The sequence below is a fragment of the Sebastes fasciatus genome, chromosome 16, assembly GCF_043250625.1.
Source record: "Sebastes fasciatus isolate fSebFas1 chromosome 16, fSebFas1.pri, whole genome shotgun sequence".
Lineage (NCBI taxonomy): Eukaryota > Metazoa > Chordata > Actinopteri > Perciformes > Sebastidae > Sebastes > Sebastes fasciatus.
Window position 1 is genome coordinate 30,343,320 of NC_133810.1, and position 27,875 is coordinate 30,371,194.

A 27,875-nucleotide genomic window follows, 5' to 3' on the forward strand; every position below is an offset into this window, starting at 1 on the left:
TTTGGGAATGCCAGTTTCGCTGTTGGAAGTGTAACACAAGCAAAGAGAACAAGGACGTTTTTGAGCGGCATTGCATCCCTCAGCTTCCATATACCAAGTACGCCTCTGTCACGTCACTGGAAGAAGGAAGAACAACAGATTTTGCAGCTGTGCCAAGAAACACAGAGAACATCGGCAAGAACTGCAGCCGGTTTTCACACTATCCCTAACTCAGATAGACAGAGATTGGGTTGAAAATGGGCAATTTTCCCTTTTTAAATGGGAGCACATTTTCACAAGGGCAGTACAGTACATGTCTCGAACATGAACTGGAGTATACGAGTTGGAAACAGATTTTCTGATGGACATTTTTTCATTGATAGAACTTTTAAAATGACGTTGGCGTCCACCTATCCAGTGCATCAGGCTGTATGAATGGGAGAATTGAGGACCTTTAGGGTTAGTTTGGCCCTGGCTCTGCAGATGCAGATGGAAACTATAAAAGGAAATTTAAAAAAAGGCAGCAAAGTAATAACTTTATGCTCAGACAAAATCTGATCAGTTGAATGCACTTAAAATATAATTAACCTACAGCAAAATGTAGTCGATATAAGTAATATAATTGTATATGACAACTCTTCAGTGGTAGTGGCAGTTAATGTGTCTTACTGGAGAGGCATATATCTATAATCTTTGGTACTCAATCCCAAGAGTATAATTATCATATAGTTGGTAAAATTGCTGTGCAGCAGCAACACATTTTCATATTTAATGAGATAGTCCTGAGAAAGATATGTTTTTTAAAAATACATTATTGATTTGTAAATCCTCCTTCAGTTTTTACAACCAAGACAATTTACTTCCTTTACTGTATATTGATGTTTGAAATATGATGATCCCATAGACATCCATAGTCAAAGTGCTCAGTTTTGCATGGATTCACTTTCAAAAAGCTTGTTATGATGATATGCATGGTTTATGATGAATTATATAATTAGAGTTATATAATGCATTCATGTCTGTGAAGGCCCATTCAGTCGCACTGTACTTATAACTCAGTCACCTTATCCATTCAAATGAAAATACTCAGTATAAGGACTTGTACAGTTGTAAACTGTTTGCATTAAAGGTTTTTAAAGATCTTTTATTAACTGATGATTCTGGAGATTCAGCCATTCTTATGCTTTTAGATCTCATAGCTGCTTTCGACACAGTGGACCACAACATTTAAATTTCTCGTCTGGAGCACTGTGTTGGTTTTAAAGGTACCGCTCTTTAATGGTTCAGGTCTTACTTGGCTAACCGTAGTTTCTGTCTGCCTTGGATGATTTCACATCCCCCTCAGCCCCTCTCCCATGCAGAGTCCCCCAAGGCTCCATACTTGGCCCTGTTTTATTTTTGTACATGCCTCCCGTGGGGTCCATTCTTAGAAAGTATGGAATCTCCTTCCGCTTCTATGCTGATGACACGCAGCTGTACCTGCTCTTGCCCTTGCTAGGCTGTCTTAAAGACATCAAACCTTGGATGGCTTTAAATATTCTCAAGCTCAATGAGAGCAAGACAGAGTCTTTATTTTTGGAACCAATGGAGGCAGCAACCCCCCCGTGAACCTTTTCTTAAACCGTCTGTAAAGAAACTAGGGGTTGTAATGGATACAGATTTTAGATTGGTTTAGATTAGATTCTAGGCGCTTCATTGGCTGGCTTACTGCCCCACCTTAGGAGACGTTGGGACGTAATGCACATCATGACATAGATCCAACTAATCAATGATGAAATTTGTTGCCAACTATTTTTATAATCAATTTTAATAGATTTAATCGATTAGTTGTTGCAGCCCTGTTCTATAGCAACATCTCTTTCCAGAATTAGGCTGAAACGTCAGAGAAGGATATCTGAAATCCTGGACAAATGCTCAGCTACACACTAATAGAGGAGAGTGAGAGAATCTGTTGTTTTTTTACTTTCACAGCGAGTGTTCTTGAAGAGAAGTTGAAGAGTCTCTAGTGGGCTCCGCCATAACAGTGTCTGAGGTCACTGCGGATTCACAAAAGGCGAGAGACCGTTAACGGCAGACAACTGCATTAAAACATCCATAGAAAGTTCTCCGACCACTCCTGCAGCATAATACACTTCATTCTGTCAGTCTGTATGCTCAGTTTGTCCAATCGTTTTACCAAAATGCACTGCTTCATGCTGTTGTCCTCCGCAAAGCTCCAAAGCCCTGCAGGAAGTAGCAGGAGTAGAATAATGATATTGTTCTCCTGCAGCATTTATGACCTGGAGATGTTGTGGTTAATTACGGTCCTTGCTGAAAATTGGGTGACGGTGTGGTTCAAATGACATTCATTAATACAATCAAATATTTATTCTGAATGAGTTTCCCAGTCCCAGAGTGTCTCAGCTACATAGGAAACAGTGAGGCCACGGCGGCGACCACGGCGGTGGCCACGGCGGTGGCCACGGCTTTGGATTCTGTGAGTGTGTGTTCTGTTATACCACAATGTTCCTGTAACCCCCCCAGAGGATTTGGTGAAGCGTATAGAACTGATGGAAAGGCTTGGTGTACATGATTCACATGTCAATGTGCAATACCTCCCTGTCTGTGTTTGAATGTCCTGTACATCAGGGTACAATGATCAAGTAAATCAAATCAAATTTATTTATTTTGACCTTCACAAAAGAAAACAACCAACCAGAGCTGATCTGGAGTCTGCCGTCCAGCTGCCGTCTATAAGAGCCGGCTGTCAATCACTCACCAACACCGATCAAACAGTCAAACTAGGCAGCGCTGATCAAACATGAATCAATATTCTGTTACTGTAATGCCTATTTCTCTCCTCAAATGTTTTCAGAAACATCTTGTAGTGTACTGTTTAGCTGTAAAATGAGAAAGTTTGTGACCCGACGCCATATTGAGATCTATTGAGGAAATACCAAGCACCGCCCACCATATTTTAAGATTTTTTAAAGCCTGAAAACAGAGCCATGAGGAGGTGCAGAAGTCTAGTTTTCTCTCAGAACACTTGAATTACAATATGCTGAAAGGTTATTATGGAATTTTTGCCCAATGATGCCAAAAACTTGTTGCCTACTGAAGCTTTAAGTAATGAGTAAATAGAGAAGATGATGTGATACTGGGTACAAAAAATATGGAATATGTAAAACCATGGAAGGAATCGCTGGTGTCCCCTGCAGCTTAATGTGCAGTTGTGCCATATTACAAAAGAACAATAACATGGGCAATTACATATAATGATATAGAAGGCATTACGGTATGATACAGAGATAAATATGGAAACGTCACTTAAAGATCATAACACCGCTGTCTCACAGTTGGGTTGTGCATTTTTAGAATCTGTTTGCATCTTAAATCCTAAATAAACTTTCTTCCAAAGATGAAGACAAAAGAAATGATAAACAGAGTGGGAGGTATATACCTCCCATCCATCCGTTATCTGTAACCGCTTATCCTACTGCAGGGTCGCAGAGGTATTAAACCTATGCAGGGACAACACCACAGGGAGGATGAAAGCTGATGCAGTCACTCCATCCCAGCGGTGCTGTGTACTGCCTTTTCATGTCATCCATTTACTCTAGTTTTATTCAGCTAATTCCCTGTACTTATCAGGGCATAAACATGAAGTATAATCTATATTGTGCCAGGATGTGAACTCAGGGCTGCAGAGTAGTCAAGTCAAATTTTTTTTTTTTTTTGCATTGATTTGTAAGAATTATAGCAAATTTAGTTTCCCTCTGCTGCTTTTATGAAATCAGTATATTACTCTGATATACTTTGAAACATTCTACTTTTTTATTTCACCTATTTGGTCCACTGAAGAGAAAATAACAGTAATAACTGATCAGATCCGACCCTCCCCCCCCCTGTCTGTCTTGATCCTGACCAATCATTGGCACATGTGAAACAGAATTATTAGCTAATGAAATGTGACCTTTGCTTTCACCTATAATCATTTTGAGCACTTTTGCCACAGCTGTGTGTACATATTAGGGCTGTCAGCGTTAACGCACATTTGTTTTAACGCCACTAATTTCTTTAATGCATTAACGCAACGTGCAATTTTTTAGGTTGTAGCGGGCTCAGTGCAGTTCAGTAAATCTAGAGTGAAGATTCTGATATCATATGGAACTAGAATCCATCGTTACCAACCATGTCGTACTAACTTGTCGCGAAGGAGGTTAAATAGCTCCCCAAACTTGCGCTAAATTTGGCGAGGAAAAACTGGCATGGCCATTTTCCCTTACCTGAAAATGGGTTCTATGGGTACCCACGAGTATCCCCTTTACTGACATGCCCACTTTATCATAATCTCAATATTTGCCCACTCCCATGTTCATAAAGAGTATTAATTTCTTGATCGCAATTAAATATTTGAATCATTGACAGCCCTAGTACATATTATTGAAAACTGCATATCCATTGAGCGTATGTGGCAAGCATATCTTTGAGCTCCTAATTTGATCAAATAAGTTTCATGCAGCATTGATCTTCAACACTTTGAATACATCTCATAATACTAAATTAAAAAAATAGATAAATAAATTAACAAATTATGTACAGAACAGCGTTCAGCTCAGAGATGTATCGACGTTGAAGGCTGCACTAGTAGGCACTACTCATTTATTGCAAATGGCAAATAGAAATTGAACTTGTTGGTATGGCTCTACTCTGTCTTTGGGATGTTCCCTGCCGTTGAAATACAGAGATGTTGCATGGCATAACTAGCAGCATGATAGGTAATATGCAGGCAGCCTTGCAAATAATCTCCCCAATGGGAATTAAGTCAGAAATAAAGAGCCTCCGGGGGTGCAGAAAGACACAGAGCAGAATCAAAGCTCCTACAGATAGCGACAGCAGAAACAACAGCAGAGGAGTGACTGTACGCTTGCACTCATTTAAATAGACCACCACTACAGTGACATGCAGTGACATGCACTGACATGTAGTGACATGCACTGACATGCACTGACATGCAAGAATATGCAATGACATGCAATGTCATGCAGGGCCATGCAGTGACGAGCGGCCTTTCTCAACTCTGACTCACCTTTTCTCACTCCCGTTTGTAGTACCTCTCTACAGCGGAAACAGGAACTGTCATAACTTTTCGGAACCATGGTTTCATATCAAACTGTTATACACAGCACTAATAATGAGCTACATATAACAGTGTGGGCAGAGAGGTGGCATACTCATTACATTCACTCCACATGAAATAGGCCTGAAGCCTATGGAGAAAAATCAGAATCAGATTTTTTTTGCCAAGTAGGTTTTCACAAACAAGGAATTTGCTTTGGTGATTTGGTGCATAAACAAGAAACATAAATATAGAAAAAAAAAATTCAATAAAAATAGTAAAACATAGGCCCAATATTTTAAATATATGTACAATAAGTCTGTTAAAAATTAAAGAACTTGACAGTAATGTGCAATGATATATTCTAGGGCAGGGGTTCTCAAACTTTTTGGAGCAAGATACTTAAAGGTCCCATATTGGAAAAAGTGAGATTTTCATGTCTTTTATATTATAAAGCAGGTTTAAGTGATATATAAATACTGTGAAAGTATCAAACACTCAATCCATGGAGAAATACATAAAGCCCGTATTCAGAAACTTTGCGTTTGAAATAAGCTGTTTGGATTTCTGTCCATTTGTGATGTCACAAATCTACAATATTTTGACCATTTCAGTTTTTAAACGTAAACATACTAAATGTGTCCCAGTTTATTTCCTATTGCAGTGTATGTGAATGACATCAGCTGACAGGACGTCAACATGGACCCAAACTGTTGCCTAGCAACGCAATTCCGTTGCCATTTCGTTGAAATGCGCTAAAATGGAGTGTTTCAGACAGAGAATGAAAACAGGTATATTCAGGCAGTCAGTATGAGAAAAATAATGTGTTTTTTTAACATTACAGCATGTAAACATGTTCTAGTAGAAACCCAAAATACAAGCATTAACCTGAAAATGAGCATGATATGGGACCTTTAACAAATTGCTCCTGAAGGCTGTGCCATCAGTGTATGAATGTGTGTGTGAATGCTGATGTGTAGTGTAAAGCGCTTTGAGTGGTAGGAAGACTAGAAACACCATCTAACGGGTAAATTCATGTATGGGTTTAGAATTTTTATTGTTTGAGCATTGATGGCAAAACAACAACAATAATCTGCTGTTATTTTTTTATTCCCCTCTGCTATCCTTTAAAGCTTTCATAAGTCATTTTTACCAACGACGCTGTGTACTTTATAATTATAATTATTTTGCAATTTTGATTAATTAAAAGTCACCAGAATGCAGGAAACTAAGTCTCTGAAACTGACCCCAGACCCTTCTCTTTGGTTTCTAAATCTATTTCTGAGGTCTCAGGGTTAACAAGTATTTAGAGCTATGGAATCATACTTGTTGCACTTTATAATTAGCTCAGCTAATTAACTACTAGAAACTGAAAACTATGAAAAAAAAATCCTGGAATGAAGCTTATTTTTTCTGGCTCTCTTGCTTGCTTGCTATTTTCAATCTATCTTTAATTAGGATAAATAGCCACTACATGATAATAAGAACATGCTGGGTGGTGAAATAAAGCCTGCTACATACAACCAGGTCAAAACAGGAAGGCTGTAGATTTTTTTCTTCAAATTAAAAGTGTCACTGCTACTAGCACACCAATAAGTGTCCTTTACTTTGACAGATTAAACAGGATGTAGGGGTTGTAATTGCCTCCAGCTTCCCTCCAGCAGAGCTGCCAATAAGCTCTCAGCTGAAGGAGGGACTTGGTTCCTGCGCTGCGTTGGTGGATCCTTTACAGGCAGACAGGACCAGGAGGACTGGTGGACTTGAAGAAAAAGCACTTTTCGGGATTTTCCAGAGACTCACAGGCTATTTTTCTCCAGACTGCATCACACAGAAGACAAACAGCAGATCGATAAACATGAAGAATCCTGTGTACTGGGCTCTGCTGGTCGGAATGACAGTCCTGCTGATAGAGCAAGGTAAGAAGTAATGGGATTTCATCCTTGGAGCACTTGTTATCTCTGTGAGTCCGACTCTGTTTGTCCATGTGCATTAAGTGCCTTTATATATATGCATCTTACATTTGACATGAGGATGCTCGTGTCCTCTTTAAGCTGCAGCTTAAATTAAGCGATTAGTGAAGTGCAGTTGAGCTGTCTTGGTGCCAGTGGCTTTGACTCTCCAAGTATCCAAGTAGAGTTGTTCTGCATGTATTTATAGAAATTAGGCTGCAGCCTTTTTCTCTCAAAGTTTGACCCAGTCCAGGTAATTCTCAGTAGAATTAGTTTGCATTTTTGCAATTTTGCAAAAAACAAATTGTGCTTTTCACAGTGCTTGTTGTAAAGCATTCAATCACACAGCTCTTTTATTTGAATAATTACTGCAAAAATGAGCAGTTGTCTTTATTGCACGGTGCATGGCTCCTGCTGCTGCACGCGGATCATCCTGACGCACGGTAAACCTCACGGACGGAGAGGTCTTTGCTGCAAAGTTGATTAAGTATTAGTTCTTAATCCACATTGACTGCTGCTCAGGTCATCCAAGTTAAGCCACGCATTCTCTGGGCAGGCAAAAGAGGGCTGTTCTATTGGAACAGAGAGCTGTGAAGCAGTTCAGTCCTTCTGACCTTGTTTACACCTCACATCAAACATCCAATCGAATAAGTAGGTTGTGTCTGGAGATGCGCTTAAAGAAGAAACATGCAAATAAAAGCCACCTAAGGGAATTGAAAACTAACCTTTTATAAGCCATCAACCTATGTGCACTTACCTGTATTCTTCTCCAGCCTGTGAATAGACAAATTAATGAAGTGGATGAATCAATGACGTTTCAGCTCTCCAAACCTCACTGTTGGTCAGCAGCCCCTTTGCTCTTTTATAGATGGGTCTTTGCTTTGACAAAATGCTGCCTTCCAGAACCAAAGTCCTGGCCAGTATGTGACCGAGTCCAGCTCCTCAAGCAGCTAAAGATTCCTGCATAACAAGCTGAAATAATGATGCATAGCCCATTTAAAAAAAATAATGTGTAAAGTAGTGATAAAGTCACATTGATAATGATTTATGTTTTCAAGTTAAAGCTTCAGTAGGCAGAATGTTTTTGGCATCTTTGGGCAAAAATTCCATAATAACCTTTCAGCATATTGTAATTCAAGTGTTCTGAGACTTCTGCACCTCCTCATGGCTCTGTTTTCAGGCTTTAAAAAATCTAGCCTATGACGGTAGACTTTGACCAATCACAGGTCATTTCAGAGAGAGAGCGTTCCTATTGGCTGTGCTACGGCTGGTGGGCGGTGCTTGGTATTTCCTAAGCAGATCTCAACATGGCTGCCGGGGTCACAAACTTTCTCATTTTACAGCTAACCAGTACACTACAAGATGATTCTGAAACATCTGAGGAGAGAAATAGGCATTACAGTAATAGAATACTGATTCATATTTGATCAGCGCTGCCTAGTTTGACCGTTTGGTCGGAGTTCACGAGTGATTGTCGTGGCTCTCATAAATGGCAGCTGGACAGCAGACTCCAGATCAGTTCTGATTGGTTGTTTTCCTCCGGTCTGTGAAATCTTGCAGATGCCGTTAGGAGCACCGGAGGACACCAGAGTACACAGAGGCACAAGAATTTTTTCTGATTACCTGTCTCATGCACTACCGTCAAGATATAGTGACCGTTGTATAAAAACTAACTTTTTTTTAAATCATATTTGCTCCGTTTCTACCCACTGCAGCTTTACAGTATGCTGACATTAAAATTCTGCTTTTGACCAATTATCAGATATAATCTGCAGCTGCACTGACTGAGGGTTCCTCTGAATACCAGGAGCAACACACTGAAACTCTGATGTTATGTGGCACACAGTTTTAGCATATAAAGCTCTGAAAAAACTGGGGCGCAGACTCTTTGCACTTTTCAACCTAATTATGTATTTTAGATGTGCGGTGGTTAGAAAAAGATTTGAATTAATCAAGTGCCTCGCTCTGTGTGGTTTAGTAGTCCAGAGACAACTTATTTTACCCCCACGTAATGAGCACATACTGTCACTGCTACACCATAATGTACCATATATATACCATTACTTATGTTGCAAAGTATAGTCATTATTTTGCAGGCAAGAAATAGTGTCAAGTGAAGGAGAACCTCTGCAGACAACATTTTGAAAAACACACAAATTCCCGCTGAAAACAGGCAGCCAGGGAGATGGCGTTTAGTTTTTTTTGTCACTTTGCCGTGCTATTAAAAAATGTCTGTTTTTAATACACCTTGAAAAAAAAAGGTGCATTTCCAGTCCAACCCGTTCTCAAGACGGCACCAAAATTGTGCTGAAGTCATTTGCATATCATCAGATCTCTTGCAGAACCAGAGATGTGTTAGATTAGATTAGATGCAATTTAAATGGTTCCCATGGGGAAATTGGGTCATTGCAGCAGCAGAATAGGGCACAAAGAAGGACGCGGTATAAATATAGAGCGTTTTTGATAAGATAACAAATAAACAGAGCAAAAGAAAACATGGATGATAATGAATGAATAAAGAGAGGCAGATATACAGGTGAGCAGAGGTATGCTGGGTCAAGCACATAACTATAAGGCTGTATATCATGTTTAGGGTTGTGGCTGGACAGCATCCAGCATTGAATCTGCTCATCAAATCAATCCTTTCAGATCCCTTATTGAACCTAACCAGGTTTAGATTTTAATGTCTGCAGTACTGGAACGTTGCATCTATACTTATGAAGGTAATAAAATAACAACACGGAGGCTCCATAGTCTGAACCAAGACAACAAACTCTTTATTGCCTCCCACGCTATCAACGGCAGCACATTACAGCCACACTCCTTCCGTTCTTACCTTTCACAATAAAAGCCCTTGACATATACACTGCATCACTGCTTTCCAGAGAGCATTTCGCTAAGAGGCAACTTGACAAAAATAGCTTATAACTCAACTAAATAGCTTACAGTAGCAGAAACGGCGGACGGTGGAACAACTGGAGTTATGTTAACGTTACTGTGGAAACTCTTCCCGGCAAGATAACCCCGTTGACAGAGGGAGAGTATAAAACGTCCTCTCTAATGTCGGTAACAATACCTGCCTATTTATTAGTACTTGCTACCGGGTGTTTTACTCTGCCTTTATCACAGGGGTGCACTGGGAAATGCCTTTTATCCAAGTGGCTGGAGGGCGTTTTTGTGGTATAAAGAGAATCTGATGATATGAGGCTCGTTGGAGACGAGCCAGGCCTGCGCAGAATCGAATGCCGGCGACCGGCGCTCAATGCACTCCGGTTGGACTTGCTCCCGACTTGCTCTGACGTCGTGCACACGTGGCCAACGATAACCTCACGAGATCGAGGCGGCCGCCGTATTTAGAGCCAGGCGTCGCAGTTGCTCTCCGCTGACTGCAAAACCCAGGGCATTATGGGAAGTGCCTGGCTGTCGCCTGATCAAAGAGCTGATTGGCTCTTAGCTTTAACAACAAACACCATGTGTTGCAGAAAGTCAGAAGTTTCTGTGTAATATTTAACACTAGATTGTAGGTTATTAGTCTCATGTTGTGCAATGAAGGTTTCATCTGTTAACAAACACATGTTGTGTGGTTGATAATTATAATAATTAAGGTTATGTATACAGCACTTATTCATTACAAAGTGCTTTACAAGGCAGACATAAAAAGAATAAAGGATATAATCCAATGTCAGATACACGCACATTTCCACATAGATTTACAAACAATAGATCCGTGGTCTGCAAACTACCAGTAGCCAACAGATCGGATCTAACAGGATGTCACTTTTCTTCCTGTAAATTCTTTGAAGGCAGCTGGAAACTGTCTGATGTAACCGCAGCTTTTTGTCACGACCCCCTGCTGCTGCCGCCGTCTACGTTTCCAGACGAGGCGCTGTTCATCTCCAGCAAGCTTGCTGAAGACCTTCAAGACACTTTAAGATGTGTTACTAACACCTGTCTTCCTCAGTTTGTATAAGCACGTCACCGCTGCTCTGAATCAAGACGAGACCAGCCAGGCAAGCCTAGTGAACTGGAACACTAGTCACAGCTCATCACGTTCACCATGAAAATGACTGAGCCAATCAGATTTCAACAAAAAACGAGGATCAGTCCAAATTGGGAGCGGCTGCTTGTATCCCTCAGTATTGAACGTGGGCTGTTAGATTTGCCCAGTCTGAGCGTTCTGCTCTGTGCTGTCTGCGAGAGCCAGGCTGGCTGAGACCTATACAGTAACTACTGACATCAGAAAGTGAATAAAAACTCTATGATCAGCCTGGAAAGGAATGGCCAGTCCGCCTCTGCTTTATTGTAGCACTGAGATCGGGGTGTGTAGTTCAAATTGGGATTCTTAGAGTTGTTTCTTGCTTTGAACAGTAGCCAGCTGCTAGTTGTAGCCACACTACTAACTGTGTTGTTGTAGTTATAGGCTCCGAAGAAAACAAAAGTTTGTGACCCGGCAGCACAGCCAATATGAACGCTCTCTCTCTCTGAAATGACATGTGATTGGCCAAAGTCTCCGGTCACGGGCTAGATTGTTTAAAGCCTGAAAACGGAGCCACAAGGAGGAGCAGAAGTCGAGTTATCTCTCAGAACACTTGAATTACAAAATGCTGGAAGGTTATTATGGAATTTTTGCCAAATGATGCCAGAAACATTCAGCTTACTGCATGTTTAACTGGAGAAAGAGTGTTATTTTGGCCTCATAGGCACATTAATTAGCACCGGCGATGTTTTCTGCCGAAAGCGTCGGTCAGCAGTGGTTAAAAATGTAATGCTTGCTAATGTTATATGAATTTTTTAGTACATTTCTCTTTCTAATAAAAATGGCGAGGAGAGACGAAAGGTTTGTTAAGACATTCTTTAGCATTGGAACTCTGGATCCAGGTAATTCTTCTTTGAATAGGAAACTGATCCAAAAAAGGAACCGGCTATAAGAACCAAACCCTCGTCATGTTACAAAGTTAACATTTCCTATACTGTAAGTAATTGTTATAATTATCCAGTACAAACCTCTCTTTATCATATGGATTTAGCTGCCGAGTAGGCTCTCATCATTGTTTTAACACAAGGGTCTATTTTTAAAATAGAAAGTAGCTGTTCTAGTAGCTCCTCTAATGGTCTGATCTGATTATAATCTCAAATGGAAGCAGATTTTTTGCACATCACCAGAGAAATATTGACATCATATCATGGCGCATATTCAAATGTGTGGAGAAATATGCAGAAGACCCTGCAGGTCAGAACTAAGCGGGTGGGGTGAATGCAGAGAGCAGAGCAGATCACAGGAGCAGAGAAAAACAATGCGGAGCGATTGATGGAGACGGTAAGAGGCGCCTGGGCTGAAGCACTCTACTAGTTGGCTGGCTGAGGCTTGAGCCACTGTGGCAGGAAGCACTGTACATCTGGATGGCGGTCGACGCGAGTAAGTGCTTGAAGCGCTTCTCGGAGCACCTCAAGGGGATGAGCCGCGGGCTAAAATTGCTGTGGGACTGTGTCAGCTCACTGGAGGGTCGGAGGCTTTGTCCTAAATGAGCATTAGTTCAGTTTCCTGTTGATGTATTTTGCACCCTAGTTTTTTTTCTTTTTCTTTTTTTTATATAGCAATAATTTCCAGGACACAATCAACATCATGCAGAGCGCAGCATAGTGTCATGCTGTCCTTTTGGCTTTCTCATGTGCAATGAAAAAATATGTGTGAATATGTCAAGGTCAGCTTCTCACTGCCTGCCACTGAATGCAGGCTTGCATTATTCTCTACCACGTGATATGTTTGGCACAGGCAGTGGTATGCATTCATCTTGACAGAATTGATACACTTGAGTCAGACAAAAAAAACAGTAGTAGAATGAATGTGTGCCTGGAAGGACCTGTACAGATCTTTTCCTGTTCTCTGTAGGTGAGGCAGTAGTAGTAGTAGTACCTCAGTACCTTCTCTGCAGCTGGTCGTACTGCTTCTGTCAGCGGATTGAATATGCAATTAGCTTCCAGAATGTTTCCTGAAACCACGAAGGATCTGAACCCCAACGGTTGATCATCTTCCATGAGAACCAAATGAACAGACACCAACATGTGAAGAGTAGGTGGGAAGCAATCAAACGCTGACATCAGTGGGCGTATAGTGTTTTTTTCTCACAAGAAGGAGAAGAAGTTACAAAAAAAGAAAAAGAACCAAACATCAAAAACACAGAATAACATCCCAATATCAAACTGCCCCATAAGAAGCAACACATGTTCTTTTTCCTGACAAAGAAGAGTGTTTCTTTCTGGAGTATTAATCCAGCTTAAGATAAACACTGGTAATGAGGCAGCTGCATTGTCTAAGCGGGCTTCCTCCCTCCCTCTCTCTCTGTATGTGGCTGGGAGAAGACAGTGCCGGCTGTGTTGCCAGGATGCAGCACAAACTCTTGTGGGTTTTTTGGCCGAGACCCTCGCAGGCATGTGTATTGTGCCCTTGTCCTTCCTCCCTCAGCCCGTGTCAGCCAAAGACGAGAATTATAGCCGGTTAGATCAAAATTTGGAGCAACAGCTGTTATTGGATGACCAGCTAAGAGAGCAGAGAAGGATAGTGGTGGTGGTACCGGAGCCATGGTGTGCTCGTTGTATGCAGCCTTTTGTTAAAGACATTGAGATCATTGTTGATGGCTCGAGTGTGTTCTCTTCTTATCGCAGGGCTACAGCTACTCAGTGGGGATCTCGACGCAAAACAGGCAGAGCTGTTGCTGTAAAAAATGTCTTTGTCCGTCTCCCGGTGCACAGTCCACATAAAGCCTCGGGGCAGAACGTACAGGCAGAGCAGGCAGATGGCCGACAATGGCGGTAGACATCGCCACCGCTTTACAGTGGCATGATATCAAAACAAGATAAATCAACGTCATGTAAGTTGGCCATGAGTTGCTATTAAAGTCAGCTTCTAAGCTGGAAGCAGGAGTTCACCCTCAGACACTCACACAGAGAGATGTATTGATGTTTGAACATGAATCATGCATCTTTTTGATGCACTTTCTTTGAACCCGCCTCGTTGACTCCAGTTAGTGATTTACTTCCCAGAATGTCCCCCAAAGACTTGCATGAATCTGTTGTGTATAGCTGTGAGCTACAAGATGCATATGTAAAACACAATGAAGTTTAGATGAATGAGAACAAACACGTAATTCCATCTCATTAATTAAAATGCAACAACCTATAACCCTAAACTATGCTGTAGACATTCTGTTAATTTACAGGTTCTCACTCAGGCTAACAGGTGAATCAGGCTCCCTATTAGCATTGGGTTTACTGTAAATCCGAAATATTGCCAAATAGGCACTTTTTTCACTTTGATACCTGGACTCCGACAAGACCACACCACATGATTAGGTGATTAGCGTTGCAAATTAGAGATCTTGGGCCCAGGGGACGTTCCCTGCTTGGCCCAGTTGATGTTCCATCCTTTAACCCCAGATGAACTGTTGTGAGGAGAGTGACAGCTGAATGCAGGGACTGAACTGATGGATGTTTCAGTAGCACTGCTGCTGATTGTTTACCTTCCACGGCAGCTGGATCACATATCACACGAAAATCCATCTTTTTCAGGCTCCAAGGTAATGCATTTGTTTCCGGCAAGCCAGACCAATCAGCGTTCTGTGAAGAGCTATACTGTGTTAGGTGTGTGTAATGACACAGGAGTGGCGACTGTTGGTTCAAAACAACAATGTCGGCTTCTGAAGAGGTTAGTGTCGATGCTGCAATGGCATCAGTTCAATCAGAACTGGAGAGTTCATTGAAAGAAGAGCAAAGAACGGCACCGAAGGCTGCTCTCGATGGAGAAGATGTTTTCGCTCTTCTCCCGACTGGCTTCGGCGAGAGTTTGATTGACAGATGGTTCATCCAATCATCTGCCAAGTATTTTTGGAAAGTGCCTGCCCCTTTTCCAAACAGTTACCAACGACGGCTTCTCAGATGGTTCTGTGTAACAAACTATTGGGCGAATCAGGTTAGCTCTTGGTTGTTTTACAAGGTACAGCCTATTGCTCTTATACTATGTGAATTTTTAATTCAGGTAGATAACTACACACCCTATATTTTATGTTTTCCTACCTACAAAATGGTCACATTTTGAATAAAAAGTGAGAGCCTGGTATGTACTGTAGGTACACAGAGCAATAGATATAGTAATGGAAATGAACAAGATTTTTTTTTGTGAGGTTCCCTGTATTTCTGCTTCTTCTATATGAGTTGAACATATCTGGATGTGACATCCATGAAATAAGAAAAATACAGGACCAAGCAACAAAATGGACCCATGAATAAAAGATTCATCACCAAGAGCTATTTTTATATTCCTGCTGGAAGTGTTTCCTTTCTATTGTTGTTCCACAGCTTGAGTCAAGAGGTTGCTTTGGATATGAAACTTTTTCATGGAGACATCATGGTGCCTCCCTTCACAATATAACATTATGAAAATTAGACACATTATGATATGACGAGTGTTCGTAACAGAGAATTGTAACTCCGCAGATATGAAATTGCCACTTTGCCTGTTTCGTGGAAACAACAAGAGGCCCTGTTTGTTTTCTGAAAAGGCAAATTGCAAATTGGAGGTAATTGTTATCCAGTTGTCTTTTTCGTTCCTGTGGTGGGAAGCAATCTCTGTGTTGCACTCTATTTCTGTATTCAGTATTGCTTTTTATTTCTCTGTGCGTGTGAGTTGTTTTTGTTTTTTTCACAGGTTCATATCACAAATGATTCATTTGTGGGTTGTAGAAAGTTTGTTGTAAGAGTTTAATGGAAGCCTGATTGATTGTTGACCCAAACTGAGTGAGTAAATCAATTTGCAGCACTGGAATTTCACTGAAGGCTTTCAATACCGAGGCTGCATTGTGTGTATGGCATTGACAATTGGCAAGACAAAGAAGGAAAACAACAAATCTCAGGAGATGCTGAGAAAAAAAATGAGAAAAACATATTTCTTGAATATAATTAGATTATTACTGCATGCTACTATGACTGTGTTACATTCCTATAACATGACAGTAGGCCCATGGGTAGAAGGAAACAGACTTTCTCCTAGAGAAACCTCTGAATTGTTGATATTTGAAATGCTGAAAATACTTTTTTTTTTGTTTATTTTATATACTGGAAATGTGCTGAATAAAGTTTGGCTTCACTTTCACTTCCTGGCTATCAAATCATGCACCGTCATCACACAGCAGCAATACCTACAGTTGCACAAACGTAAAGGCGAAGCCCATTGAGAAGCTTTTCTTCCCCCCACGTAGTTTGCCAAGTCCCAGTGAAGTGGTCATGTGACTTGGTGGCCGCGAGGGACCTTGCCAAGGAGGGCTGATTAATAAGCAACGGGGATAGTGACTTCAGACTGTGTCCATTCACCAGGTTGTCGTGTCTGAGGAATTCTGCCTCCTTGAGAAACTCGTTCATAGCTCACACTCTGCACTCTGTTTCTATGTAAGCAGCTTTATAGAAGTGCTGCTGGATGTGCATATATACAGTATATATATATTTATAGAGAGAGAGAGATCGATATATGTTGATATATTATATTATATATATATTCCACTATCCCGTTTATCCCCCAAAACAGAGACGACTGCCCACCGTATGTCGGTGGTGTCCGTGTGTGCGTCGGCTTGGGAGTATAACCAAGTTAGTTAGTTAGTTAAAGGAGAACACGGCTAAGATAGTGTCGATAGTGTCTCTAGTGTTTGCTTTGGTGATAAGCTTCCTTTGCTAATGTTGAGCCGGTAGCTATCTGCTATCTTTGTAACTCAGCAGAGCCAACCAACCTGGTGATGTCACAGGCTAGAGTACTGCTCCATGGCAGCACTCCTGCCATGAACGATAAAACGGAGCTTCTTTTTTCTTTCAAATGCTGACATTTGTCACGTTTGTTATATAATTGTTCATTAGAGTGTAAATCCCTTTAGTGAACCAGCTTAACTTGGTTTTACCACTTGGTGTCGCACTTGACTCTGCAGCTGTTCCCGAGTGTGTTGCCATATTAGTTTTGTTTTCCTCCAGACTATCTCTGCCATGTCTTGTCTCGTCATCCCAACAAATCACATGAACTTTTTAATAAACAAACACAACGTGGGCTGTGTGCATCTTCCCCCCTCCCACCTCTACTGAAATCTGATCTCCTTCATGTTGCCGGCCTCGGCTCGGCAATAACTTAGTGACTCCGTTAGTTTGTTTATAAAGAAACATAATATTATGTTAATCACATTGTCATATTGCTTATTACTGTAACATATTTTATGTTAGGGCGGATAGAAAGAGAGGGAGGAAGAGGAAAAGGAGAAATTCTAAAGCGTTTTGGCTGATGTTCAACTCGATGCTCCGTGTTTGTTTATTCTTTTCTTATAAAACCCATTTAGGCGAACCTATGAAGAGACAGTTACATTACTAACCCAATACGAGTAGATTTAGTGCTCTGATTCCGTTGGCGCAGGTTGATGATGTAGGCTACTTTTCAATTTGCCAGAACATGTCATGATGACAAATGTTGGTTCAGTCGGTTTGCATAAAATCAAACTGGTTTCAGCTTGTATTTTTGGTAGTTATTGCTCTAATAGCTTGCATGTGGGGGAAGGGTTCTTTTCAACATGTAAATATCATGTTCTCTGGTGTGACTTAGCACTAGACCTACACTGACGACTGTCTTCACAGGTACCTGTTCCATCTGCAGTCTCTAACTGGAGTGATGTTGCGTACCGTCAAGCCACAATTACGCCGAGCAGATCTGCTGGTTACATGTTGTGCAACCAGCATCAGACTGTTGTGAAATAATCACAGAACCCCCACCCCGTGCTTATGTGCACATCAAACGTGCCATTTTGATTAATTATTCTACACAGTTTCTTTTGCACATCAACAGGCGTGTTGGAGACTGACACAGTGAAAACAGACCAGACGGCTCTACAAACATTTTGAATCAAGTGTAACCAAACCTCCCGGTTCTGGCGGAAGTGCTTCTACCTAGGAAATAAAAAAAATGCCTGTATTTAATCATTGTTGATTATCCTGATTGTGTGCACGTTATAACGAGTTGATCATTTTCATTAAATAAGACTTTGTTCAACATATTTTCAGATCTCAGTGACTTACTTTGGTAGAGCATTGGACAAGCAAACCGGGCCCGACCTCAGCCTCTCAGCGGCTTTTAGTTTGTTTCCTGAAGGCACTACTGGTAGATCAATAATATTTAACAATAAAATAAAGTGCAAAGAGTGGTTTAACCACCTACTTCTGTTCTCATTTTAAATAGAAACTGTAGAGTAATAATATTTAACAAAAAATAAAGTGCATGGCGTCTCAGTAGGTGCGTGGAAAGATTGGTCATGTTGCCGTTGTATTTTATCTGACCTTTGCACATTCTACAAACTGAGTGATTTATCTCCCTTTTTGCAAAAGCCAAAATGTTTCTAACACGGCTTGAAAATCTCTTGCTCGTCTGGGTCTTCCTCGCCGTCAGCCATGCTTCGTTTTGTTGTCTTCTTTCTGAGATGCGCTGCTGGAGCATGTAGATGATGTTATTCACAGGGAGAACGATGTAACGTTTGTCTTGCTTAAATTCTTAGTATCAATACGATAGATTATTTACCTTGCAAATCGATTTTAGATCGATATACGTCCCCTGTGAAGGACAACTTGCCAAGTACCTATCGATGTAGTTCAATGTAGTAGATGAATTGTTACACCCCGAGCTAAAGAGCTCTTTTAACAGAGGTTCCATTGAGTTACATTACATATTACATTACGAGTAACGTTCAAGCTCTACTCAGTAAATAGGATATTTGGCGATGGTAAATTATAACACTATCATGAAGTGTTCAAATATAATCTTGTAAAATGTAGTTTTTTTTGTGAGAAACTTGAATAAATCCAGTTGTTTGAAGGAGATGTTTTCACAGTAATATAAAATAGATATTAGAGAGAGAATTATGACCTGTTTAACTTCCTAACACGAGCTCTAAGCAGCTTATAAGACATAATTAAAACTACTAATGCCAGGATTTATTTTTAAACAAAGCAAATATTCAAATAGACATACAATCATTTAATTCCTTTAATCATTTGAATTGTAATAATAACCACTATAGATGACAATAACAAAGTAAAAGGACACAATGGAAGGGAAAGCAACGCTCTGTTTATTTAAATGTGAAATTGCAATAAAAAATATGTTGTCCCTAAAATCTATGAATAATCGTGATAAATAATTGTTATCTCACTATTGATCAAAACGATTGTGATTATCATTTTGGCCATAATTGTGCACTACCTATGAGTATGCTAGTGATTAGCATAAAGGATTCACGGCCTAGTTGAAAGGTTAACAGCTGCTCTTCACTAGTCCTTTCTCCACAGAGAGTCCGGAGATGTTGGAGACGTTGGTTTTGTAGGAGGGAGCAGGGAGGCGGGGTTGTTTGGTGACGAATGCTGCCTCCAGATCAGCTAATAGCAAAATTCAATTGCAACAGCTTGGTATCAATCAGTAGAGGACAGTCACTATATGCATATTTACAACACAGTATGTAGAATTCAAATACTTTGCACTTAAGTGTCAAGATTTAGACCTGAATCCATCAGTCACAGTAGTAAATACCCATGGGCCTATACATCGGTTTTCAGCTGAAAAAGGTGGTTTGGGGGTTTAGTTACACTTTAAAACTCCTCTTATAACTCCCTCAGGACCGCCTGTCCCTGGCAGTCTTTTACCCGTTGTGTCTCCATCCTTAACACCAGTTAAGGAGGCTGGCCAAAATGTTGCCTGGAGCACCACATTTTTAATTAGGCTATAATTGGCGTACAGGTGTGGCAACATGATGTGTTGAGAGCTCTGTGATTTAAAGGGGGTGAAAGTATTGAATGTGATTGAAAGCGTTGAAAGCCTCTAATGCTCCCCACCTATAATAATGTGTTCTGTCTGAACCCACCCCGTGCACCAAGTGCTCCATATGTGCGCCAAGGGAGTCATGAAATCATCAAAAGTGAGTTTTTAGCATGCTCCCGACACGTGACTGTGATCCAGGTCCATGAAAATACAGCCCGTCAGATCACTTTGATTTCACAGTGGTTGATTATGATTATGGATAAAGGTCCAACATGTTAGACGCCATAGGCTTAGACAGCCAATGTTCTGTGACCGTAATACCTGTCTTATGCGAAAATTGATCCTCTTATCTTGTGTAGTGTGTCATAGTACACGACAACCGACGCCACGTCTGGGACGCCCCACGACACCCCGAGGAAAAGTCTAGCCTGTCAGAATTTTTCGCCTTGACACGCCTAGTGTGACATCTCCAACGACGTGTTCCTTTGTGTTGACCAATCAGGTGCTCTCTCCAACGCGCAGTCGCAATCAGGTCACTTGGTAATAAACAAACATGGAGAAAAGGAGGAGGGATGCCGAGTTTGCTGCTGTCAGGTGGGACAACCAAACTGATTGAAGTATGGACAGCCCATACCGTCCTCTCTGTGCCGCCCAGGAGAGCATCCACAACCCTTTGTTCTTTCTTTTCTTTTTCTTTTCGCAAAACAAGACTGCCAGCATCACACACAACGCTTCTGTCGCCATGATTGACAGTTGCTTCAACCGATAACGTCTGAACTCGCGCATGATCGTGGAATACGACGTGCCACCTGACCAAGACACTGCAAGAGTTTATGGCGCTGTGATCATTAGATCTGACGTGGTGACCATCGGCAAAGACAACAATATTGTGTAGTCTGATCCCGGCATTAGACGTTGGCATTTTATTATCAAAACACCTGAAAGTGGGGCGACAAAAAGTCTTGTTGTCCTCCCTATTCGGGCTGAAGAGTTTAGAGGAGTTACAGTAAAGAGGAAATACAGCTGAGAGACAAAGATGCCAAGTTATCATGCATTTCACAAGCTACTGTGCTTGTTTGTTAGGAGCATTATTTATGAAGCAGTTACAGACTTTATTGCCACTCTCTGCATCCTATTTGCATAATCTAACATATCATCTGCTATTTTAAATTATTCATATTTTTGGTGAAGCTTAAACCAGGAAATGTAATGAGAATGATAAAGTCACACACAGGAGGAGACATCAGACTCTAAAAGTAATCAAATGAACAGAATTACTGTCAACTTTAAACATTTGTTATAGGAATCCACCATTATATACGTATGGTATACTGTATGTCATATGCATATATATTAGGGCTGCCAAACTTAACACGATAACGCAAAATCATTTTAACGCCATTTATTTCTTTAACGCAATTGATCTTTCGGAGGTTGTAGCGGGCTCTACCATGTCATACTCGCTTGTCAAGAAAGAGGTTAAATAACGCTCAAAACTTGCGCAAAATTTTGGAGAGGAAAAACTGGCATGGCCATTTTCAAAGGGGTCCCTTGACCTCTGACCTCCAGATATGTGAATGTAAATGGGTTCTATGGGTACCCACAAGTCTCCCCTTTACAGACATGCCCACTTTATGATAACCACATGCAGTTTGGGGCAAGTCATAGTCAAGTCAGCACACTGACACACTGACAGCTGTTGTTGTCTGTTGGGCTTCAGTTTGACATGTTATGATTGGAGCATATTGTTTTATGCTAAATGCAGTACCTGTGAGGGTTTCTGGACAATATCTGTCATTGTTTTGTGTTGTTCATTCATTTCCAATAAGAAATATATACATACATTTGCATAAAACAATCCTATTGTGATAAGAGTATTAAATACATAAAATCTCCCTTTAAGGTACATTTTGAACAGATAAAAAAATGTGCGATTCATTTGCGATTAATCGCAATTAACTATGGACAATCACATCATTAATTACAATTAAATATATTAATCGATTGACAGCCCTAGTATATATATATACACACATACACACACACACACACACACATGTGAAGCATCTATAGAACCAAAGCCAAATGTTATTTACTTTCTACATATTCTGTACGTGGTTTTGTAGTATTTTGGTCATTTTGAATGAGATGTGGTGCATCTCTGGAACACATGCATCAAGTACAGTGACCTTTCCTCTCATTCAGTTCTGTAACAAAAAGATTGCCTTGATTGAGGTGGCGAGATGGTTTAACACTTGACCTGTAGTAGAAAGATACAAAGACACATGACAACGCCGAGTACAGAATGCAGTGAAAAGAAAAGACACACGAGGAGCCACAGAGGAATCATAGTGAATGAACATGTTTGTTGTCCATTTGTCTGATAATACAACACACAATGGGATCACAGTACTTTGTAATGCATGTCAGTTGGGGCATTTTTTAAAACCTTTTCTTTGTATATTGTCAGGAAGGTCTGACAGAAGAGTGTTGTTACTGGTTTCGTAGTTTTGGCCACTGGACAGTTGAACCACTGCATTGGTGTTGTTGATTGAAGACATATCTGATGCTTGCACTGTTGGAGTGTTCTGGAGCTGCAAATGAGAACTTGGGAAAATGGTATTTTGGATCCCTAAAATCAAGAAGAAGGACGAAGCATCCAGCCAGACAGACAGACAGAGTGGCCAGAGGATAATGAAATTAGTTGAATCAACAGTTTCTTTAACAAGAAACTTAATAATGGGGATATACCCCAACATGAACCCTGTGAGGAACAAACACAGCTTTCTGTCTTGCTATCAGACTCTAATTAGTCTTGTTTCCTTTTGTGTTTTCCTGCAGAATGACCTTGCCATGATATGGGAATCCCATTGTCTATATTATAATCAGCTTACCTGTAGTTCTTGTGTCTACAATGGGAAATAGCTCCCTCTTATTGTGCACCAAATATCCCTCTCTCTCCCCACTGCTGATACAATCAACCTGTGTGGCCTGACATATGTTCTTTTTATCTGATTTGAAACCAAGGGGAAGGAAACAGATATATATAATTTAGGTGGGCAGGCAGCAGATAGCCACATCAATCATACACCATCACCTGCCCAGATCCTTGATATCGATACTATGATAAGGAGGCCACTTGAGACTCGGCCTGCAGTCCTGCACTCGTGCATTAATAGCAGGGAGGGACGCGCAGTTGGGGAGTTGCTGTGTACTGGCGGGGCGCTTAACTAGTGCAGCGGTATGGTTGTAATTTTGGAGCAGATGGCAGAGTTAGTGGTTAGCAAGCACATGGTCTGTGGAATAATCTGTGTGCAATTATTGGGGACTTGCCTAGGCATTTGTGTGAAGCATAAGAGATAATATTTCAATTAGTGCTATCATTGATTGTGCTGGAAGCCCCTCGGCAAAGGCCTTTGTGGTGGAATCTGAGTGTGTTAATAGGAAACAGTTGAGCCTCCCGAGAGCAGGAATCTTCATTAGAAATAGAGTTGTCATTTTTTTTCTTGCTCTGCTTGAAAAACCTCATACTAGTTGAGCTGCAAAGTTCTTTGACCAAATCCCAAAACTGTGAGCAGCTCATCATTCTGTTATCTCTTGTTTCTGTGTCTACTGAGATGATATGTAACTACCTGCAAACAAAGGTGACTCAGTCCTCCCAACAGGAACACGATGCTTCAGGACATGGAGGTATTAATTCCAAATTTCCCACTGGGGGAGGCCGGAGCGTGCTGATGTTATCTGAATCGTTCCCCTAACCTTGTGATTGATGAATGCAAAGTTAACAGATCAATACTGCTGATATAACTTAGAGCACCCCTGAAAGGACCTACGGGCTCTCACAGAGAGCTGATAAGAAAGACAGACGAGAGGAGTTATGAGCCTTAGGCAGCTGTTTGTTGTTTCAGAGTGCATGAATTTGCAGGTCCACGTTCAGGATATGTAAACTCATGAATATTTAACTGGGATTTTAAACTAGGGTATTCCACATTATGGATGTTATGACAGTCATGTTTTAGTCTTGAGTGATTCAGCTGAAGAAACAAAGCTCATGGCATCCATAGACCTACCCTGTGTTCATGAATATTTATGAAATATCGGTTGGCCAAGGAGACACGCCGTATTATCGTGTAAAGCATCTCCCAGCTCGTATCAGAGAAATGTTGCTTCTTGGCATCTGGGCTGGTATGTTGTGGTTGTGCGTCTGCACTAAAGTAGTTTTTTAATTGCAATCACATCAGCAGCAGCTGTCTAAGATGAATCCTGATGCCATTTAACAGGTTGATTAGAGCGAACGCAGCTCGGGAGCTCAGCGAATATGCCGCTTTTAGTCTGTTTGGGCTTCCTGGTGGTTGAAGCATCACTGATGACCAACAGCAGCTTTAATGTGCTGCGACTGCTCTAATCCAATTCTCTTAATCACTTTGACATGGTTTTACGAATGTTTCTTTCATTTTTTTTTTGTTAAATGCCACAGATGCCACCAACTGTTGTCTACAATCATGTCTTGAAGAATGTGTTAAAAAAAGACATCTATTTGTTATAATGTTTATGTGCAATGACAATACTTACATTTAAATGAACCCAACAAAGTGCCAGTTTGGTCAGATTCTCTTTTAGGGTAGAGATTTTTCAGAAAAAAAACTAGAAGAAGATATCATTAGTATGTGCATGACTGTTGTTTCAGGACTTCATTTACAACCTAATTCTCTCCAAAGCTCCTTGCATTGCTTCAGACTTTACAATGCTCATTAAATTTCATGGAAGCTTATGTAGGCCTGCCTTATAATTAATGCTCAACGCTTGAGTGGCAATCTTAATAGTCTTTTAAATGGTCAATACAAAAATGAATGTTTCTCATTAATCAAAATCCCATAGCTGTGATTTCTGCTAAGCCGTTTTCTTAGCCCTGCTAGAACACACTAGTCATTTAGGCCAAAAAGCCTTTGTCCTAAATTGAAAAGTCACTTTGTTTCCCCTTCACACAATGTGAAATCTTTTGGGGGGGATAAACTACAGTACATTGTTGTGCTGAAAACCCAAAACATGCTTTCAGTGTGAAAATAAGCTTTAATGATCAATCCCGGCTTTAAAAAAATGAAAAGGCTTCCTGGCCGCTTTCCAAATCTGCAGGAATCCTACTATTCCAAATGGGAGTGCAATTAAAATAGTCATGAAATCAGTGACTCCTTTGTGATTGTGCCCTGAACCGAGGCCAACACACTCAATACATTTTAGAGTGTCACTACGTGCAAACTGCTCATTATTTCAACTGGTAGGAGAGAACAACAACTCAACCAGATACAGTCCGTTAATCCTCACAGACGGTGCTCTGGTTTTGGTGGCTGTTGGGAGGAAAACTTAAAAACCAAAGCAACCTTGTAGCCATACAAGTCTCAACCTCATGACGTCGGTAACATGTAGTAATGAACTAATAAATTGAGCATGTGGAGGTATTAACCTCTTCCACTCACATAGAAGTCACATAGAAGTGGTGTACATCATCAGGAAGCTGGGAACCTAAAGATTAATTTAAGATGCAGCTCAGCACTCTGTGTGAAGTTGTTCTAGTCATAAAGTTGAAATAAACATTGTTGAAGTGCCTATTAATGTTGAAAGTTTAGAGTCTGTAAGAGGTTTAGAACATTATGATAGAAGTATATGATGGTCATTCCCATGATCTATTATGTCTCATAAGTTGTTGCAGCAATTTTGGGGTTGATGCCATTTGTTACACAGATTTGGAGCTAAATTTAACCATTTTTTACCACTTGAGAATTGATAACATGATCGATAATCCCTCCAAAAATACCACATTAAGACACCAAGACCTTGAGGAACACCATAGAAAAAGCCATGCTGTGATTTGGGATGAAAAGCTTTTGAAATTGTTTGGTTTCCTTATCCGATGAGAGGGTCACACTGTAAAGGACGGAGGGTATCGTATCCTGTACAGATTATAAAGCTCCCTGAGGCAAATTTGTGATTTGTGATTTTGGGCTATACCAATAAAACTTACTTGACTTGACTTTCCCCATCCACTAACATGGAAGGTGCAGCTGCCAGGGGGCAATCTAGATGTTTTGGCTTCACTTTTGGGGAGCATGTTGGCCATCGTTATACAGTATATGGGCCAATCCAATTGATTCAGCATCCTCTGAAACCTCTAAATTGACTCAAACTGTTGCCACTGTGAGTTGAAATAAAGCTGTCTTAAATGGCCATTTTGAATAACCCCAAAAACCACTCCAATATCGTCCAAATCGGCTAAGCAGTTGATGAAATACTCTCCATATAGGTGATTATGCAAGTTAGCATCCGGTAGTTTCTAAATGCTGGGCGACCCATACTGTACATCCTAGAGGTCACCAGAGCACATTTTATACAGTGAGGTCAAGTTTAAAAAAAATGGTCTCACTACAATGACATGGCTACTATGGGGACTAACTTTCTCAGCTTTCCAGTCATACCCTATCGATGCAATTCCACGACTGTTTAGGGACCCCAGTATGCAGAAATATTCAAATACATCATTTTAGAATAGGCAAAAATAAAACATTTATACTGCATGCAAAACAATGCATGTTTGTTGCCCTAAACTGCATGTGATTATCATAAAGTGGGCATGTCTGTAAAGGGGAGACTCGTGGGTACCCATAGAACCCATTTTCAGCCACATAACTTGAGGTCAAGGGACCCCTGTGAATATAGCCATGCCAGTTTTCCCCCTCACCTGAATTTAGCGTAACTTCTTAGTGTTATTTAGCCTCTCTCCTGACAAGCATGACAGATGCCGTTATCTAGTTTCATACGATACCAGTATATTCACTCTAGCTTTAAAACAGAGCCCGCTACAGCCTCTGAAAGACGGTAATGTTGGCTGAGGACGCCGGCGTCCTAGGGGAGTTTAAGAGGTTAAAGATGCACTTGAGTGTAAATTGAGTGTTTGTAGCTCACAGACAGTTCACTCAAAGGTCTCCAGAAATGTTTAGACACACACAAATACTCAAATCCTTGGAATAATGATTTGTATCTGATGTGTTTTAGTCACAAAAAGTTAAATTTCGAGTTAAAAATGTTAAATTTGCATCTATACGCCTTATCCCTCATTGAAAAATCCAGAGATATGAATATGCAAATATTTTTTAAGATGTCTACTTGAGTCCATTCTCAGTGCATGGGCACCAGAGGCTTCAGGTCCTGCTCGTACGTGCACATGTTGAACTCATATTTAAGGTGAGCACAGAGACACTTTCCTTTTCAGCAGATAAATGTGAAAACAATCATTGAAGTAGTTTTTATGTTATATTTAATGTTATACATTGACAGATACTCACATCTGACTTTAGATTTTGATAATCGCACATTAAGTTACCACATTGACTTTTGTTGAATGGACTTGTAATAGCTTTAGAAGAATGAGTCATTGGGTTTATTGTCTGAAGACAGCTATAGTCGGAAACAGAATCACACAGAGCTGGGACATGAAAAATCCATTTAATTTCACATCTGCAGCGTCTCGGTTTGATGAAGGAAAATGATTCTTGATCCTACCTGATAAGTAACAGCACGGACTTAAGAACCGGCAATATTTAGTTGGCATGACTTCACATGGAGTTTTGTCATTAAAGGCCGAAGGCCACTGCATGAAATTGATTCAGGATGCAAAACAAACGAGTGGAAATTCAAATGAATCATAACAAATGACAACCAGCCACAAGCTATTAGACTAGACTTTAACTAAGCTTTGCATAGCCGTAATACACACAGTGAGATCATCTGAAATGAACTGTTTCAGTATATTTCAGTATAAAAATCTGGGGATGTCAAAACTTACAGGTAGAGCCTTGACCCACATATTCTGCTACAGGTTAGAAATAGCTGTTCTCTGACATGACTCCAACCTGATGAAGGTAAGATAGGCGTAAAGATTTAGTGAACTAGAATGGCACTCGGAGAGCGCAGACCTCCGCCAAGCACGAGTACAATTGCCCCCCCTCTCCGTTCAGCTTGCGCCATCATC

At 40.7% G+C, this 27,875-nt stretch overlaps 1 protein-coding gene across 3 annotated transcripts in view; it reads left to right on the forward strand.

The window, feature by feature from the left end:
• Positions 1-6,757: 6,757 nt before the first annotated feature.
• The window catches only part of ntm (neurotrimin), a 377,838-nt gene continuing 356,720 nt past the window's right edge, over positions 6,758-27,875 (forward strand). Inside the window, exon 1 of one of the 3 annotated variants that reach the window (XM_074612066.1) lies at positions 6,758-6,993. In XM_074612066.1, the coding sequence (XP_074468167.1) occupies positions 6,933-6,993 (61 nt within the window). In that variant the 5' untranslated portion in view covers positions 6,758-6,932. The remainder of the gene's footprint in view (positions 6,994-27,875) is intronic. The other 2 variants (XM_074612067.1, XM_074612065.1) reach the window with 2 other exon arrangements.